Below are 13,900 nucleotides of genomic sequence, written 5' to 3' on the forward strand. Positions count from 1 at the left end.
ACACCGACGTAGTTTTGAGGATGTAAAGTCTCCTTCAAAGGACGTAATAAATGGTTCACTCCTGAGTTCTGGTACGCAAACCTCACAAGACATCTTTGGAAAGGCACTAGAAAAAGAAATGTGTAAAATGATCTGAGGTACTTTACATTTTTATCATGCGTTAATGGAAAGCGCAACATCCCTATTAAATTATGACCGAAATTTCAAAGACCCCCTTCCCTCAAAATGAATATATCCTCAAGAGATGTTAAGATTATTGCAGATCCTACCTTGAAGCCCAAGAAGATTGAATACAGGTCATATATTTAATTAATGCACTCTTAAAAGCATTAGCATGATGACTGTCTTTGCGAAATGTATATACAATCAAGGAATACAGAGTTAGATAATTCACCACTGCATGGAGTGTGTACTCTGCTACTTACTTGCTTCCTGATGTTACGTATGACTGAAGATACAAATGTGTAGATCTATTTTGGATATGAGTGTTGCAGCTCATGCCTGATGAATAAGCTTTGTTAACATACACCAACATAATGATATTGGATATAATCATGTGTTTTTAAAATATTCTCAACTCTGTCGATCATTCATAATAATAATAATAATAATAAAATATAGGTTTTTTATTCACCCTAAGTCAATGTTGTTGTGAGCCGTTTTTATCTAAATAGGATAATAATGTTTAAGCTTTGAGTTGCCGTGGATTATTGCACATTACTTTTTTTGGTCCTGCCTTAGGAACTCAAACCATTAGCGGGGGTCCCCTTCTTTCTGACCTGCCCAAGGCAAGGAGAAATGAGGAATTAACATGGCAGAAGGTGTGCTGCAACAATTCAGTCATTAGACTGTATTTATATTCATAATTTATAAAAATTTATCAGAGTTGTGGCGTATAATTTTCTATAGATGCTGGAATTGGAGAAAAACTGAAATTAAGTACAAAAATATTAGATAGCAATCAGATAAAAAAAATTGTAAAGAAAGACGAAAAACCACGATTCGCTCTATTGAGGAGTCACCAAAGAAAAAATAAATGATGAAAAACAGTTGAGGCAAATGTTTTATTGATCTTAATTTCCAGCATAAAATCGTTTTAGCTGCAAACAGGTCACATTTCCGACTATAACAGACCATACTATAAATGGGGCTGCTGGCTATTCACAGATTACTTAGTTAAATAAAGAATGTCAGTGTAAAACAATGGGACAGATAACCTGTTTTATAACCGTCATATGCATTACATGCTGTAATGGACAAAATTTCAGTCATTATAAAATCATCTACAAAGAAGCATAAGAAATGTTCTGCATATAAAAATAACTCATTTTTCCTCAAAAATTCCCTCTGTGAAACTTTCTATTGTAGGCATCTGCATAATGCATTAAATCTCAATGTAAATAAAAGGATGGTTGTGTTTTTCATAAAAATATAGGCATTTGTCAACAAATATTCATATGTCTCCACAAGTTGTGGAAAAGGCTGCAAGGAGTCATTGACGAAGTGGGGTTTGGCTGTAAGGGAACAAAGCAATGAGTAGGCCTATGGCTATCCCAGTACAGGTATTAATTCTTCCGAAGCTCCATGCTTCATATCACCAAAAGTGGATGTTTAGGTCTCATAGCAACTGCATAACCTAGTGGATATCTCAGATATTACATAAGGGTTTAGGTAGAAGGGTTCATGAGGGGATACTCTAGTTATTGCACCATCACAAACAAAGATCCCTGGTGGACATCATTCCTGACGAGTAACCTAGTTATTACATTCCCACTATCAAAGCTTACTGGTCAGCATCATCAATAATAAATGCATAAGTATCTTAAAAAGGCGATAACGGCAGGATGGATGAAAGAAAGTGCATAATCATAGATATTATACATGGGCCTTACGTAGAACATTCCTGATCGATATCCCACATCCCCACCGCTTTATAATAGATATCACTCGTACAAATCACAAAACTTCGAGGAACACAATCCAAATGCTGAAAGCCAGTGTAAGCCCAGTGCCCATTCATGGAACTTTAAATAAAAAAGAAAAACACTGTATGTAGGGGAGTCATCATGCCGCTGCCACCTATATACAAACACGAGTCAAAAAGAATACAGTACAGAGCAGCAATTACATACTGAAATGGTGGAGACAAAGTAAAATATATACAAAAAATGCAGAAAAATGTGCATGCCCTTGGTAAAGTACTACATATTCTCTCAATACGGCATTAAAAATTAAAAATAAAAATAAAACCTCCTTAAAAATCTTTAAAAATCTTTTCCTCACCCTCGACAGGGTAAAGCGAGTCAACTTCACACAGGCACCAGGACCCAGTTTAAGTAATTGCACAGATGCAGTGCAATTCTACATTGATCAACAAGTGCTACCCTTTGTAAGTGCAAAACGCTGGGTCAGTACTCGAAATTTTGGCACTGGCTGATCAGTGCAAAGTGTGCATACATAATGTGCTAATACAGGTGCTTAACTCAGCGGTACTGTTGAAGGTTGCCCACTTTCAATTCTCTAGCATACCGGACCTGAGAGCAGGATTGATTTAATTCACTCAAAAGAGAAACAAGGGGCAGTATTGACTTTTAGCAGAATATACTTCTAAATATATCCCTCTTCTCAAAAACTGTGGCTGCTTCATGTGGAGCTGACGAAGCAAAAGCTCATGGACACTTTTGAATACATGGGTAGAGGTATTGGCTTACCCAACTCTCCCCTGCTCGCTGCACTCCCAGCAGCACCCATAGGTGCTCTCTATGCAGGATTACAATCTTCTCCTGGGTCCAAGGGTTGCCTAGATGCACAGATAGTCATTCCTCTCTCTCTTCTCGCCATCCTGTGCAGAGCCTGTGCTTTTCTTGCGTTGGGTGCTACTGGTCTCCTGGAGACTCCTGCTCCCCTCTGAGCTCCTGCGCGCTCTCCTTTCAGACCCTCTATTGTCTCGAAGGCTTCCACCTTCCCTGGGGTATCCGCTCTCGATGGCACATAGCGGTTCTCTTGGCTTCTCTCTATCCCTTCGTCTCCTAGCATCTTTAGGGCTGCCCGCATCTCTGCAGCTCCCACTCTTCCTTGCAGGACTTCTTTTCTCCCGAGAAGCCTCTGCGTCATTAGTGTTTCCGCCCCGGGGGCTGCCCTTCTCTCTGGTGCTCCCCTTGTGAGAAGATCCCCGTTTCCCTCGGGTACCCTCTCTTTCCCTATGACTCCCCTTCTTCCGTGTTGCCTCCTTCTCTTGGGTGCTCCCTTTGCCCTGGCAGCTCCCCTTCTCCTGCATGTCCCCCTCTTCCCGACTGCCCACTTGCTCAAGAGTGCAGCTATCCTCTACAGTGCACTCCTTCTCCAAGCAGCTACCCTGGTCCCGGGTATCCTCCTTCTGGTGGATTATTGTGCCTTGTCTGTCCTTCTCCCGGGAGTTCTCCTTTTTCTTGGTGCTCTTTCTATCTGGAAGGCTCCCGGTCTCATGGAAGCTAGTCTCCTGGGGGGTACCCATCTCTTGAAGGCTCCAAGTGTCAAACATACTTCTTCTCTCATTTAACCCCCTAATATCCTCAAGACTCCCCATCAATTTCTCCACGGCAAGAGGACTCCCCATATCTAAGGGGCTCCACATACCCTGTGGAGTCCACATTTCCTCAATTTTTTTCACCCCCAAAGGACTTTTAGGTGCCTCAGCGCTTCCCACTGCCTCAGCGCCCCTGGTTAGGTAATCCACTTGTAGATCGCTTCTTTCAGGTACTCCTTTTTTGCTCTCCATCACTGGAGGTTTCTCTTTCTCTGGAGCTTTTGAAGGGTTGCTGGACTCCTGCTTTTCGACTGGTTTCTGTACCCAGAGGCTCTGCAGCTCTCTGTACATCTCCTCGTGGTCCTTCTTCCAGCTTTTGAACGTTTCAGATGTCAGTGCTGGGTTATTCAGGACCTGCTCCAGGACTTGCAACTCAGACTCTTTAGCCTAAAACAAAACAATATAAAAGACAATATCATATTAGAAGCAAGATAGACAGAGTGTTGATCAGCATACATGCCAACCAGCCCATCTTTATCCTCATCTAAATCTACCAATCTGCAAGTTTAAATGCCCACATTCAGAATTGTAAATATCTGTGTTGGTTAAAACAATCGGTGGCAAGTGACAGACTGCAGACAATCTCAGATGCTAGCGTACAGTGAGAATGAGACACTCAGTGTCGGAAGCTGGCTCTATACCAAAGTGAGGTATAGTCTGCAAAGAGTCCAGTGGAACCCCAAAGGTAGGCAGAGGTAAAGTTAGATAGCACCTCACTCTCTATTTGTAGTAGTGTGGTCGAGCAGTAAGGCAGTATCAGAGGACAGTGTTGAGCATTTGTAGTACCCACTCAATCAGCAAATGATTTCATACACTCAAAGACTGAACTTCAAACCAATTGTTTTTGTATGAACATTTTCTTTTAGTTATTTTATTTTCTAGAATCAAGCAAGCCTGGCACAGGTAAGCAATACATACTTTGCATTAGTAATGCAGTTTGCAAAACAGTTTGATTTGTAATTGTATATGCACTTTGTTTTGACTTACAGGATGGTTGCAGAGAAATGCAATACTTTGTAAAGACAGTACCGGGCTTTTCAGTAAAATACCAGGTAAATTACTTTTTAGTTTACTTTTCTTACTCAGAGTAGTATACCTGGATACTACTCTGTCACATTTCCTGTAAACAAGTAAGTGAAATCGCTTTAGTTAAATAGTAAAAATGTTAAGAAATTCTTTAGGTTTTCAAACACCACACTTCGAAACCTTTCAATGAAAAACAGTCAAAGTTATCCTATGGAGGAAAATAGTGTTATTGGTTTTCGGGTAAGTATTCGCTAATGCGAGTTAAGGTTCTGGGGTAGATTCATGGGCCCCCCAGGGTCAAAGATGCACTCTTGGTACACCCTCAACGGCACTAGGGCGGCCGGGTGCAGAGTGCCAAGGTTATCTAATGGGGGATAGGGGGCCTTCGGTTGGTGGCTGCTGACTAGCAGGCCACAAGGTTGTAGAAGCCAAGCTCCTGGGGTTAGGCTCAAGGCAAAGGGTGATCCGGTTGAGCACAAAAAGTGCACCCGCAGGGGCACCGGGGCGGCTGGGTGCAGGGTGCCGTTTTGGCGTCGGGTGCACTGTTGTTTTCAATGGGGATTTTCGGTTTTGGTTTTCATCTGCAGGCTCGGTCCAGAAAGACTTCCGGGAGGAACCAACAGCTGGGAAGGTAAGTTGGAGGGCTCAGGGACGGAGGTGCATCTCGGATTCTTTTCTCCAGGGTGCAGGGCGGCTGGATGCAGGGGTGTCCTTTGAGGTCAGATTTTACCTTACAGAGCCACTCTCGATTGGTGGGAATCTCTGTGCAGAGGCTGCAGGCGAGGTCGGGGAGTCATGGAGTGGTCAACCCACGGTGGAGTTGGATTCTGGCACGCTGGGGTACCTCACTGGGACCAGTGGGCCACTCGAACTCAGGTTGCAGGTGCAGTGGTGGTTCCAGGCGTCCGGTTTCTTTTTCCTCAGCAGGCTTGAAGTGTTTCTTTGGTGTATCTTCTGAACAAAGCTGCTGTTCCAAGGAGATCTGGTCTTTGTTGAAGGCAGTCAATCCTCCCAGGGTTTCTGGAGGTCGTTGGCTGCAGGACAAGACTATTTTTGGCACAGGATCTCAGGAAACTACAGATGGGCAGGTAGAGCTGCTGCCAAGTCAGTTCTCTGTAGTCTCCTCTGCTGGTTGTCTTCTTTCATCCTTTTCCTTCTTAGCTTGCGGGTATCTGCTTTCTTGGTTCAGGGCTGCCCCCCAAATACTGTATTTAGGGTCTCGAGGTCAGTAGCCAATGCGCTACTGACCTTAAGGCGACTACACCCTTGGTGTGCTCACTCCACATGGGGGATTTAGCACAATCCCTAATCCTGATTGGGAGGGGTGGAGTTGGCAGAGGCTGGCACACCTTCTGTGCGGTCTACTTTTTCCCGCCTGTCGAAAAGGAGGAGAGACCGGAAGGTTGCCTGCTCCTGATAACAGGTGAGGTTGGCTGTCACATTACAAAGGCTGCCAGGCCTTTGAAGCTCCCCTGCCACAGATGGCTCTTCCTGGCATGGGGGAGATGTGAATCCCTTTGCCCAGGAAAGGCTTTGTTTCTAGGCTCAGGGAGCAAAGGCTCCCACCCTAAGGGTCCATAAACATGTCTCGTGGTGGCAGGCTGGTGTGTACCAGTCAGGAAACCCACCAGAGACTGGTCGTTTTTCAGGGGGCCTCTCTAAGATGCCCTGTGTGTGCATTTTTCATTAAATTCCACACTGGCATCTGTGTGGGTTTAATGTGCTGAGAAGTTTGATACCAAACTTCTCAGTTTTCAGTGTAGCCATTATGGTGCTGTGGAGTTCGTAATGACAAGCTCCCAGCACCATATATTCTTAATGGCAGCACTGCACTTACAATATCTAAGAATATACTTAGACACTGTAGGGGTACAGGGCTCATGCACCTGTACCCTCACCACTGGTACAGGGCACCCAGCTAGAGAGGGTACTGATCTATGCCAGGGCAGTGGGTTGTAGGCATGGCACACAGGGTTGTAGACTCTTCACTTTGTTCTGCACCAAAACACGCAGCCTGGAAAGGCAGTGTGTGTGTGTGTGTGTAAAGGTACAGACAGGGACTCTAAGGGTGGCACAATAAGTGCTGCAGCCCTTAGGCGTCTTCCCTGGTCAAAGTACCCTGGCTTCCTGTGGTACCATTTACCAGGGGATGACCTGTGGCCAGAGATGCAATTGGGTTAGTTTTGGGGAAAGAACACAGGCCCAGGAAACCAGATTGGCAGGGACCCAGGGCACAAAGTAAAAGTGTATCAGTAGTCTGGCAAAAAGTGTGTGTGTGGAGGGGGGGGGGGTAGGGAGGGGTACTGCAACAGAAACCAACTTTCCTACACTTAGGATGTCTTTGCCACATGTGTTCTTCTGAATACCTATGATATTGGCCTCCTCTGTGTGACCACATGGAATAGGCACCAAGATAACGTGTTCAGAGAATGCAGGCTAGGTTTATTGGTTCACTCAGGGTTTATTTTGTGCCAAAAATTCAAATTACCAGCATTTCACATTACTAAGCATCCTAATCCTTGTCGCCTTTGTAGGGACGTTTTTCTGAGTGGAAAGTCAAGGCAAGAACCTGCCCCAGTGGTTAAGACTGTAGTGGTTTCCAATTATAGTGCATTTGGAGGCGTTTGCCTCAACGGGTGGGAGCCAATCATTTGTGATTAACAGCCTTGGTCCTAGGTGTGTGCTTGTTATGTGTGGTGGGGTGCAGTTTTCAGGATTAAGGAGTCATTGGGGATGCCTTGGGAAACGAAAGTCTCCAAGAAGTCTTAATGAACAAAGCCGTGACCTAGATGCTGTTTAATGTTACTTTGATACCTTGACTGATAGAAATAGGTGATAAAAGCAGTCAGTTTGAGGAGAGGGACAAAGGAAGAAAAGAACAAGAAGAAAGAAAACAGGAAAAGGAATAAAAGATGAGGATAAGAAGAAGAGGACAAATGGAAGAGGAGAAAAGAGAAGGTACAGGAAAAGGAATAAAAGATGAGGATAAGAAGAAGAGGACAAATGGAAGAGGAGAAAAGAGAAGGTATAGAAAAGGAGAATTAAAAACATAGGAGGCAAGAGAGGAAGGGAAGGGAAAAACTAAAAGGTGTACAGGAGAAGATGGACAGAGAAGTCAAAGGGGTCCTACGAGAAAAAAGGGAAAGGAGAAGATGAGAAGGAGAAACTGCGATGGGCAAGGCTAAAGGGAGAGCAGAAAAAAATTAAACAAATGGGGCTTAGCTAGGACTAAGGTAGATGAGGTATACTTTTTTTGCATTGCAATTTACCGGTTTGATAGAACAACTTAGAAGTCATCTCTTGAATAAACAAAAAAGATCTTACTGAACCCTCCTACCTACCACTCCAGCATTACAATGACGCAAGATCTTGGAGTATGTAAGTGTGCATGCAAGTGTCTTCCTTTAAGATAAGATTAAGACCACTTAAGATCACTCAACATTCTGGGTACACTTCAGAGGATGGGAGGTGAGATACAAGATGGGGCAGGTGGAGACTAGCCACATGGGTACTAAAAGATAAACAGCTCGTGCTGAAATTGAGAGAGGAACCAGAACAATACTTCATAGAAAATACAAGCTGAGATAAAATCCCAGGTGACACTGTGGAAGGCCTTTAAGACAGTCATTAGGGGACAAGCATTGTCACTGACTGACAACAAGAACAAAGCCAGAAAGGAGAAGGCCCACCAGAGAGAGAGGGCTATTCTGAGGCTGGAAGCTTAGCACATCTCAGTGAAGGATGATCACAGAGGCCACAAATGAAACCTGAAATCACATTCTGTCCATAGATTTAGGACTTCCGGAGTAAGGAGGGAAGGCTACTGGCTTGGCTATAGAAAAAGGATCAGGCAATAGCTGGATTTGTATGCCTTCTGACACTCTTAACTATGAACCCAAGGACATGCTAATATAGAGGCGGTATTTGCGGAGTACTACAGGTACCTCTATCAGATGAAGGTCAGGGCACAGGACAATGAACCCCAAGCCTTTTTCAAGGATAATAATTTACCCAGTCTGCATAGTGACAAAAGGAATGAGCAAGAGGTTGCAATTACTGAAAAGGAAATCTGGGAGGTGGTAAAAGAGCTTGAGGCTGGGAAGATCCGGGCCGAACAGTCTGGCAGCATAGGTCTATAAATGCATGGCAAGTAAATTGACTACCCATCTCCAAGATATATGTTTGAAAGGGCCAGGTCTGATGGGAATTTGCCCTATGATCCCCAATTGGCAACAATAGTTACAATCAACAAAAAAGGAATGCTCCTGACAGATCAGAGTCACACAGGCCTGTTTCACTATTAAATGATGAAACAAAATTCTTGCAAAGAAGCTGGCCTCTCGACTAAGAAGGGTGATTAAAACATTAGTACATTGGATCAATCTGGATTTATGCCCAACAGCAGTACCCAACTTATGCTGAGGCTTCCCTTTGGTTGCCTTGACATATGCAAGCGATGTGCAGGAGCCAACTGCTGTGTTGTCACTATGCCACAAAGGCATTCGTTAGCCTGTAGTGGCCATATATGTTTAGAGTGCTGGCTCAGTTTGGATGTGTTCCACAATATGAAGCATGGTTGAAACTGCTCTCTACTGAGCCAATGGCCAGAGTGAAGGTGAATGGGACCAAGGTTGGATCTATTTATATTGCGCAGAGGATCATGGCAGGGATGTCCGTAACCTCAAATGTTATTTGCTCTGGGGTTGGTGTTGGCTGGGTAAGTTGGGTGAGAGGTATACAGTGGGAAAACACGTGGGATGAGTGGATTTCAATGTACACAGGTGAAATCCTTCTGCACATAGTGGAGCTGTAGGTAAAAATTGGCTGCCTGCTCCAGATATTCACATTACTTGGAAGATACTGGGGTATCACAGTAATGGGAGGGCGGGAGGGGTAGGTATTGTACCCCATATACTATTGGCCACCAGCCAGAGCATTTTGGCGCCCAATTATCAGTTTTTAGATTCCTTCCAGTAGTTGGGCATTTATATTACATGGGATAAGGATGGGTTTTTCAAAAGTAACATCTATACAGTTTTTCATAAATTAAGGGAGGATGTGAAACACAGGTGCACACTGCCGTTTTCCCTTTTCAGATGGGCAGCAATATAGAAGAGGATTGTGCTGCCAAATTCATATATTTTTCAAAACACACAGTATTGTTTCGCAGAAGTTTTCTTTAGGAAGGTAGAGGCTGATCTGTGGTTGCTCCTGCGAAAAGGGAGGCCAATGTGACTAGCATTCGCAAAGTTATTTAAGGGGTATATGAGGGTGGAATCGCCCTGCCTGATATTCAGAAATACTATTGGGCTGCTCACGTAGTGGTGATAAATGAGAGTGTTTTAGATCGTTGAATAAGCCTCCTTTAAGAATTTATAGAAAAGCGATGGAGCTGAGAGGTTACCCATGGCCTGTATTAATAAAGAAACACAATGCCTTTCCTCCACCACAATCATCACTGAAAACATGGGAGGAAGCCACCAGATACCATAAAATTTCAGAGTTGAACTCTAATGAAGGAAATGCCGCTATGGAACAGCCACTTAATGAGAGAGGTGGGCAGAGAATGGGGATACCAACATGAGCTAGGACAAAACATGCTTCTGTCACACTGCATGGACGCTGCTCTCTGGCTACCCAAGGTAATTTAAGGGTGGAGGCGGACTACAGTGATATCTTGAGTTACACAAGTTCGGTCTGCTGCTTTCGTCACGGTCGACCACTCCCATTATGATGGATCATCTACAGAACATCAGGCTCTCTTGCCACTTCCTGAGGTGGTTCAATGTGTTTCTATTATCTGGATTCAATAGTTCATGCCCACCTTTTCTCCTGTGTGGTCTGTAGCTTGAGTTTGGGGTTCCTCAGGTATCCACCTTGTCTCCTCCCTGCTCCTTATTGTATGTTGATGAACTTCTGGATGAACTTTTATGCCGCCACAACATATGCTTCTATATGTATGGCAATGAGACTGAGCTGATTATTCAGTGAGGCAGAAACTATCAGTCAGACAAGTGTATTTATCTTTCCTTAAAGTATGTCAGAGTGTGGATGGACAGCCACTGGATAAACAAATGAAGTTCTCTCCTGAAGACAAACCTTTCTTGGCGTACTGTTTTTTCATTAAATATGGCATTTAAGATCCTACATACTGCACACAAATATGTTAATGCTTGCTCTTTCATTGAGAGCCAGATTCAAACCTACACCCCTTCAGGATCCCTTAGATCTTTCTTTCTTCGCCTGTTGAAAATGTTCTAATTAAAGCGTGCATGAAATTATTTTCTTGCACTCACTGTCTGGACATTCCTTACAGTCAGGGTTCATTCTGTTGTCCAACTGTCCAGTTTACACAAGTCCTTGAAGACCTGCCTTTCACAGCAGTTTATTAAGTCTCTGTTCTGGATGCCTTTTAATCTCACCGAAGCACCACAAAATGTTTGCAAGTACACATGCACTATGAAAAGGTACTATAATATAACAAAAGTGAGGGAAGACAAAGGACAGGAGAAGTAGGAAAAGGAGAATGTGACAAGGAGACTGGGGAACGGAAAGGCAAAAAGGTATGGGGAAAGGGGGGGGTGGAGTCTAAAAGCAGACCAATACAGACCAGCGTTTCTTCACTATAGAGCACATGGAGCAGACGAATGAGGACCAGCTGTGCTACTAAGGCAAAATGATAAGTGAAGCTGAGCAGGCTTGTGTAGTGGCCCTGCCTCTTGGAAAACCTTACACTGTACAGACAACACTACTATTCATCTCCACCCAGGACCTCTACCTTGAAACAGAGCAGAATCCCTTTGACAACCAACCATAGACCAGCAGCACCCATCCCCACCCCAAAAATGTAGGGACACTCTGCCACAACTAGCATAGATGATGCACAAACACTAGCTTAAGGCCACTTTACGGACCAGAGCAATATTTTGTCAGAGTGCTAAGGTGGGTAACAGGGTATTGGTGAATAACAAAACCGCAAGTAATTTATTTTTATTGCAAAAATGTCATTTTCTTGATCGATCAATCAATCAATCAATCAATTTATATAGCGCGCTACTCAAACGCTAGGGTCTCAAGGCGCTGAAGGGGAGGGGTCCGTTACTGCTCGAAAAGCCAGGTCTTGAGTTGCTTCCTGAAGGAGAGATGGTCCTGGGTCAGCCGTAGGTGGATGGGGAGGGAGTTCCATGTCTTGGCCGCCAGGTAGGAGAAGGATCTTCCTCCGGCAGTGGCTCTGCGAATGCGTGGTACGGTGGTGAGGGCGAGGCTGGTCGATCGCAGCTGGCGGGTGGGCGTGTAGAAAGTGAGGCGGTTGTTGAGGTACTTGGGGCCCAGGTCGTGGAGAGCCTTGTGTGCGTGAGTGAGGAGTCTGAACGTGATCCTCTTGCTGACGGGGAGCCACTGCAGGTCTCTGAGGTGGGCGGAGATATGGTTGTGGCGGGGGATGTCCAGGACGAGTCGCGCGGAGGCGTTCTGTATGCGCTGGAGTCTTTTCTGTAGCTTGGCTGTGGTTCCCGTGTAGAGGGTGTTCCCGTAGTCCAGTCGGCTGGTGACTAGTGCCTGGGTGACCATCTTCCTGGTTTCGGTGGGGATCCATCGAAAGATATTTTGGAGCATGGGCAGGGTGTTGAAACAGGTTGACGAGACGGCGTTTACTTGTTTGGTCATCGAGAGGGAGGAGTCCAGGATGAAGCCCAGGTTACGTGCGTGGTCCGTTGGGTTGAGGGTGGTGCCCAGGGCAGGGTGCCACCAGGAGTCGTCTCAGGCGGAGGGGGATGATCCCAGGATGAGGGCTTCCGTCTTGTCTGAGTTCAGTTTCAAGCGGCTGTTCTTCATCCACTCGGCGACGTCTTTCATTCCTTCGTGGAGGTTGGCTCTGGCGGTGGTGGGGTCGTTGGTGAGGGAGAGGATCAGCTGGGTGTCGTCGGTGTAGGACATGATGTTAAGGTTGTGTTGGCGTGCGATGGCCGCGAGGGGGCTCATGTAGACGTTGAAGAGGGTGGGGCTGAGTGAGGAGCCTTGAGCTACGCTGCAGATGACTTCGGTGGCTGCGGATTGGAACGGGGGAGGCGGACTCTCTGGGTTCTTCCGGCGAGGAACGAGATAATCCACTCCAGTGCATTCTCTTGGATTCCGGTGTTGCTGAGGCGCTGTATTAGTGTGCAGTGGCAAACTGTGTCGAACGCTGCAGAGAGGTCCAGGAGGATGAGGGCAGCTGTTTCCCCGTTGTCGAGCAGGGATCTGAGGTCGTCGGTGGCTGCGATGAGGGCGGTCTCGGTGCTGTGGTTGGCTCGGAAACCGGACTGTCAAGGGTCGAGGGATCCGTTCGGCTCGAGGTAGGAGGCGAGCTGTTTGTTGACGGTCTTCTCGATGACTTTGGCAGGAAAAGGGAGGAGCGAGATGAGGCGGAAGTTCTTGAGGTCGGTGGGGTCCACTGTCAGTTTCTTCAGGAGGGCGCTGAACTCTGCATGTTTCCAGCTCTCCGGGAAGGTGGCGGTGGTGAAGGAGATGTTGATGATGTCCCGGAGTTGGGGTGCGATGATGTAGTCGGCCTTGTTGAAGACGTGGTGGGGCAGGGGTCGGTAGGGGATCAGGAGTGGCTGGTGTTCATCGTGCGGGTGGTGGCTTCGGTGTGGACCGGGGTCCAGTTGCAGAGGGTGGTGGTGGGGGGGCGTTGGTTCGGTGGTTGGGTGCGTGGGGTGTGCGCCGAAGCTGTTGTGTATGTCAGCGATCTTGCGGTGGAAGAATGAGGCGAATGAGTCGCAGAGGTCTTGCGAGGGTGTGATGTCATTGTTTCCGGCGCTGGGGTTGGAGAGCTTTTTGACGATGCTTAAGAGTTCCTTGCTGTTGTGGGTGTTGTTGTCCAGTCGTTCTTTGAATGTTGTTCTTTTGGTGGTGCGGATCAGCTGGTGGTGTATGCGGGGGGTTTTCTTGAGGGCTTTCATGTTTTCTGTAGTCTGGTCGTGGCGCCAGGCTTTCGAGGGTGCGGCAGTTTTTCTTGGATGTTTTGAGTTCGTTGGTGAACCACAAGGCTTTCTTGCTGCCGGGTCTGCTGGGTGGGTTCTTCAGAGGTGCGAGGTCGTCGGCGCAGTTGGTGAGCCACTGTGTGAAGTTGCGGGCCTCTTCGCTGGGGTCCGTTGCGCTGGCGGGAGGGTTCTCGCTGAGGGAGGTGGTGAGCTGGTCGGCGGTGATCTTGTTCCAGCTCCTGCGGGGAGCCTGTTGTGGGTGGTGGTGGGTCGTGGTTCTCCAGAAGTTTAAGTGGACGCAGCTGTGATCAGTCCAATGAAGTCCGGTGGAGTGGCTGAAGGAGAT

The 13,900-nt window shown here is 46.3% G+C and overlaps 1 protein-coding gene across 3 annotated transcripts in view; it reads right to left on the reverse strand.

Moving 5' to 3' along the window:
* Positions 1–1,050: 1,050 nt before the first annotated feature.
* The window catches only part of CNKSR1 (connector enhancer of kinase suppressor of Ras 1), a 344,769-nt gene continuing 331,919 nt past the window's right edge, over positions 1,051–13,900 (reverse strand). For all 3 annotated transcript variants that reach the window (XM_086957647.1, XM_086957646.1, XM_086957648.1), the window contains one exon: positions 1,051–3,952. In XM_086957647.1, coding sequence (XP_086813773.1) covers positions 2,801–3,952 — 1,152 coding nt within the window. In that variant the 3' untranslated portion in view covers positions 1,051–2,800. The remainder of the gene's footprint in view (positions 3,953–13,900) is intronic.

This window comes from Lissotriton vulgaris, chromosome 2_1 (genome assembly GCF_964263255.1).
Source record: "Lissotriton vulgaris chromosome 2_1, aLisVul1.2, whole genome shotgun sequence".
Taxonomy (NCBI): Eukaryota; Metazoa; Chordata; class Amphibia; order Caudata; family Salamandridae; genus Lissotriton; species Lissotriton vulgaris.